Source organism: Formica exsecta, unplaced genomic scaffold (assembly GCF_003651465.1).
Source record: "Formica exsecta isolate Colony F162 unplaced genomic scaffold, ASM365146v1 scaffold667, whole genome shotgun sequence".
Lineage (NCBI taxonomy): Eukaryota > Metazoa > Arthropoda > Insecta > Hymenoptera > Formicidae > Formica > Formica exsecta.
The window spans coordinates 16,976-21,975 of NW_021853430.1; the positions used below are offsets into that span (position 1 = coordinate 16,976).

The 5,000-nt window shown below is 33.0% G+C and overlaps 1 protein-coding gene and 1 long non-coding RNA gene across 2 annotated transcripts in view; both read left to right on the forward strand.

Moving 5' to 3' along the window:
• The first annotated feature begins 397 nt into the window (after nt 1–397).
• LOC115243011 (DNA replication licensing factor Mcm7) lies at nt 398–4,017 on the forward strand. Its single transcript, XM_029819657.1, has 10 exons — nt 398–583; nt 777–985; nt 1,172–1,329; nt 1,412–1,592; nt 1,748–1,885; nt 1,962–2,147; nt 2,226–2,439; nt 2,585–3,062; nt 3,190–3,341; nt 3,503–4,017. Exons 1-10 carry the CDS (start codon nt 544–546, stop codon nt 3,916–3,918), a joined length of 2,172 nt encoding a protein of 723 aa, XP_029675517.1. The 5' UTR covers nt 398–543; the 3' UTR covers nt 3,919–4,017.
• Nucleotides 4,018–4,743: 726 nt separating this feature from the next.
• LOC115243007 overlaps nt 4,744–5,000 on the forward strand; it is a 531-nt gene continuing 274 nt past the window's right edge. The window contains exons 1-2 of the long non-coding RNA XR_003885146.1: nt 4,744–4,851; nt 4,923–5,000. The exon at nt 4,923–5,000 is cut by the window's right edge and continues 274 nt beyond it. This is a non-coding gene — a long non-coding RNA (uncharacterized LOC115243007). The remainder of the gene's footprint in view (nt 4,852–4,922) is intronic.

Below are 5,000 nucleotides of genomic sequence, written 5' to 3' on the forward strand. Positions count from 1 at the left end.
GGAGTAACGAAATGGGCAATTCCCATTTGCTCTTAAGTGTCGGTCTACAATAGTGATTTAAGCTCTAAGCCTTAAGAAATTGACCAATCACGATCAAGTATGAGGAGAATACTCGACTGTGATTAGTCAATTTCTTAAGGCTTAGAGCTTAAATCACTATTGTAGACCGGCACTTAAACCCGATTAGGGGTGACGTGTAAACGTAGTCATAGATAAAACACAATGTTACACAATTGGTTATGAAATAGAGAATTTTTAAAGTCCCGAAAATTTGATAGCCAATCGTATGATGTTGTTGACGTGCTTGTCCAAAACAATTCGGACCAATAGCAATCTTTGGAGATTTCACGTTTGTCGCTCAAAGTATTTCTATAGGTTCTCGCCAATATATTTTATAATTTATGGCTTTAATTTACGCGGGAAAGGGAGGCAAACACAGAGAAGCCATAGCCTTATTTAACCGTAATATTAGTAGTTGAAAAATAAAAATACTTGGTGCAAAACAATTTCAGATAAAATTGTGTCTATTAATATTTATAAAACATGGCGAACAAAGTGGCGAGAGATTATACTAAAGACAAAGGTGAGACTTTTATATTTTTATAGAATTTCTCAACTCTATGAGACAAAGAAAACGCCTATGTGTCTATATAACCGGCTTGTCATTAATTATTTTTAATAATCTTAACTTATATTAAGTAATATTTTAATAACTTCTTAAATAATATTTTAGTAATAAATTTGATACGAAATCACACGCACAATAATTTTTTCAGAACAATTCAAGACTTTTTTCTTGGAATTTGTGGCAATGGATGATAAGACAGAAAATAAGACCTTTAAATACAGACAACAGATGACCAAGATAGCTCACAGAGAACAAATTAGCTTTGAGATCGATTTAGATGATGTACAATCATTTGATGAGGAACTAGCTACATCTGTCGCTAATAATACACGAAGATACACTAATTTAGTTTTGGATGTATGTATGATGCTTGCATAAATATTACTATATTCAGAACTATTCACTGTATGAATATTTTTTTGGCACATAAAGATAAAATTATACAAATTCCTTTATTACAAATATAAAATATATAAATTTACATATATTTTATAATTATTTGTAAAAATTAAACAAACTTTGAATTTAAAAAAAAAATTCTAGTTGGTTCAAGAAATGTTACCTGATTTCAAAGAAAGAGTTGTTTTACCTAAAGATTCATTGGATATTTATATGGAGCATCGATTATTAATACAGGCTCGTACTAGGGGTGAAGCTCAAGAAACCAGAGTTAAATATGCTCCCGAACTGATGCGTCGTTTGTAAGGAAACTTACTTTATATTTAGACATTTGTTAAAATAAGAAGTAATTAGGGCTGATGAAAGTATCAATATTTTTTTTAGTGAAGTGTATTTTAAAGATTTTTCTGATGCAAAGGCATATTCAGTAAGAGATATTAAGGCAGATAAGATTGGAAAATTGGTGACAGTTAGAGGCATTGTTACTAAAACTACTGAAGTTAAGCCAATGATTGTTGTAGCAACATACACATGTGATGAATGCGGTTCGGAAGTGAGCCAACCGGTAAAAAAATTATACTTTATAAATAATAAAATTATACTTTATTTGTATGTTTTTATATGCAGTAGTTATTGTATAATGCAATAATTTATAATTTTTATATATAATATATATATATACAAAATATTAAGAGTTACACATAAAATTAATTATTATAGATACATTCTTTAAGTTTTATGCCATTACGGACATGTCCAAGTGAGGGATGTCGTGTGAACAAATCTGGTGGCAGATTATACTTACAGACAAAAGGTTCAAAGTTTATCAAATTTCAAGAGCTGAAATTGCAGGAACATGTAAGTTTATTTAAATATTTTGTTTATTTAAACATTTATATATATTTCTTGAAATACTATTAATTTTTTTTTACAGAGCGAACAAGTTCCAACTGGCCATATACCACGATCCTTAACTATCTTTTGTCGAGGCGAAACAACGAGAAATTGCTTGCCTGGTGATCATATTATCGTTACTGGTGTATTTTTGCCCTTTTTGAAAACAGGTTTCAATGCTAGATCAGGGCCTGCGCTTTCCAGTGAGACTTATTTGGATGCACATGTAAGAACAGATATAATTCAATTTTACAATTATACAATTTTCTTTGACTGATTAAATTAATCTTTTGTTTGATTTTAGAAAATAGTATGTCTCAATAACATAGATACGGTAGACGATGGTAATGCCGAATTGACAGATCAAGAATTAAGTTTGCTAATGCAAGACGATTTTTACAACAAGTTGGCTTGTTCCTTAGCCCCGGAAATTTACGGGCTCGAAGATGTGAAAAAGGCATTACTTTTGCTTCTTGTTGGTGGAACAGATAAGAAGAAAGGCGACATTAAAATTCGAGGTGAGAATATATAATCAATTATCAACGAAATTTTGTATATTATATTTGATCTAAAAACTGAATGGTAATATGTCCATTTTTGTTTTAGTATCTGAAATATCTTAAATAGAATGTGATGGAATAATCTTATTCTCATTATTTTTAGGCAACATTAATATCTGCTTGATGGGAGATCCTGGTGTAGCAAAGTCGCAATTATTATCCTACATCACACGATTGGCTCCAAGATCACAGTATACCACAGGGCGAGGCTCGTCCGGCGTGGGTTTAACCGCTGCAATCATGAAGGATCCTCTAACTGGTCAAATGGTATTGGAGGGTGGAGCTTTGGTACTGGCGGATCAAGGGGTTTGCTGCATCGACGAATTCGATAAAATGGCAGACGCGGACAGAACAGCGATTCACGAAGTGATGGAGCAACAAACTATATCTATTGCCAAAGCCGGCATAATGGCTCGTTTGAATGCTAGAGTATCCATATTGGCTGCTGCCAATCCGGCGTACGGTAGATACAATCCGCAAAGAACGGTTGAACAAAATATTCAATTGCCTGCCGCATTGTTGTCGCGATTTGACTTATTGTGGCTTATTCAGGATCGCGCAGACCGAGGTAACGATCTTAAGTAAGTATATTCACATATTATTTTTAACTTGATTATTTCTAATTTTGTATTTTATTTGGTATTTAATTATTATTTTTATGTTTCTGTGTTTTGTTAATACAATGCAAATACAAATCATCTTTCATAGATTAGCACAACACATCACATATGTGCATCAACATTGCTCGCAACCTCCGACTGAAACAGAAGCTATAGATATGAAATTAATAAGAAAATATATAAAGTTGTGTAAGACAAAAGAACCTATCGTATCAGAAGAATTAACGGAATATATTGTAGGTGTGTATACGTATGAATTGTGTATGTGTTATTGTCTTGTTTTCTTTTATTTCTCTTAAATTATTATACATATAAAATATTAATGTTATTTATATCATTACATTTTATATTAAATCAAATTTATTCAACAAATACTAATTGTACAAAATCTATTGTTGCAGACTCTTATGTGGAAATGCGAAAAGAAGCGCGTAACAGTCATGACAAGACGTTTACTTCCGCTCGTAATTTGCTAGCTATTCTTCGGTTGTCGACAGCGTTAGCACGACTACGATTATCGAACGTGGTCGACAAGGACGACATTGCAGAAGCGAATAGATTGGTGGAGATGTCCAAACATTCAATCAACTATTCCGAACAACGCATAAATAATGCTCAACAGAATCCGATCAATAGAATTTTCCACCTGATACGGGAACTTGCCGGCGATAAGAAGACAGTCAAAGTGTCGGACATTTTGGAGCGATGCACGAGCAAGGGATTTAAACCCGATCCCGTGTACAAATGCATTGAGGAGTACGAGGCGTTGAACGTGTGGCAGGTCAATCAGACCAGAAGATTGATTACTTTTATATAATTTAAACTTGTGCTTAAAGACAAGATATCTTCACAGAATCTTATGTATTTCTTTTTTTATATCCTGAAATGTATCCCGACAATAAATGATTAATATTTATTTGTTTAAGAGCATTTCTCACATACTTATAATTAAATACATTAAATGTGTATTAATTATATTATACACTACTAAAAAAATAGGGAACACTTTATATCCTAAAAATTGGGCTATTTTTAAACAAGAAGCGTTTTGTAGGCAAAATGTTGTAGTTTATGGAACTTGAGTTGAATTTTTCGAGAAATTTTTTTTATCGAGCTGCAAGGTATCAAAAATACGCAATTTCAAGGAACGAAATAATGAGTTCTCTTTTAAAGTACAGAACAAGGAAGATCCAAAAATTTTTAAAAAACATTGATAACATATTAAAATTGATATTTTAAGCTTCAAAATGCATTTTTAATTTTTTGTTTACGATGATTTTTCGTCGAGTTTCAGTGGTCTGAAAATAGCTCAATTTTTAGGGAAGTGTTCCCTATTTTTTTTCCCTATTGAAAAGTATTCCTTATTTTTTTTTAGTAGTGTATATAATTGAGAGTATATATATATATATATATATTTCGATACATACATAAAATTAATAATCTTATATTACTCTCTTTAAATTGTATCCGTTTCTTGTTTCTAGATAGATTGATCAACAATCGATAAAGATAGAATCGTCGCAAGGATTGTCGGTAAGTCGACATTTTCAAGCATGCAAGAAGTACGGAATCGACTGTTGGGGGGCACTGTGTTCGCGTACGTACGGTCGAATATATTGCAATTATTCTGGGCCGGCGCTTCAGTCGCATCGAGTCACTCAGGGGAGGTGTGTCGACGCGCGTCCGTCTCGCTCCCATTTCGCTCTCGCGACGCGTGCGGTCAAACGTGCACGAGTGTGCGGTCGCGCGTGTACGTATATATATATATATATATATATATATATATTATATACATACGTCACATCACACATATATTCGTAGTACCACATATGTGCGTTACACAGTGCGATAGGAGCAAAGTGGTCGAGCGTGCATGTGCCGGGAGCACCGCTGGATATA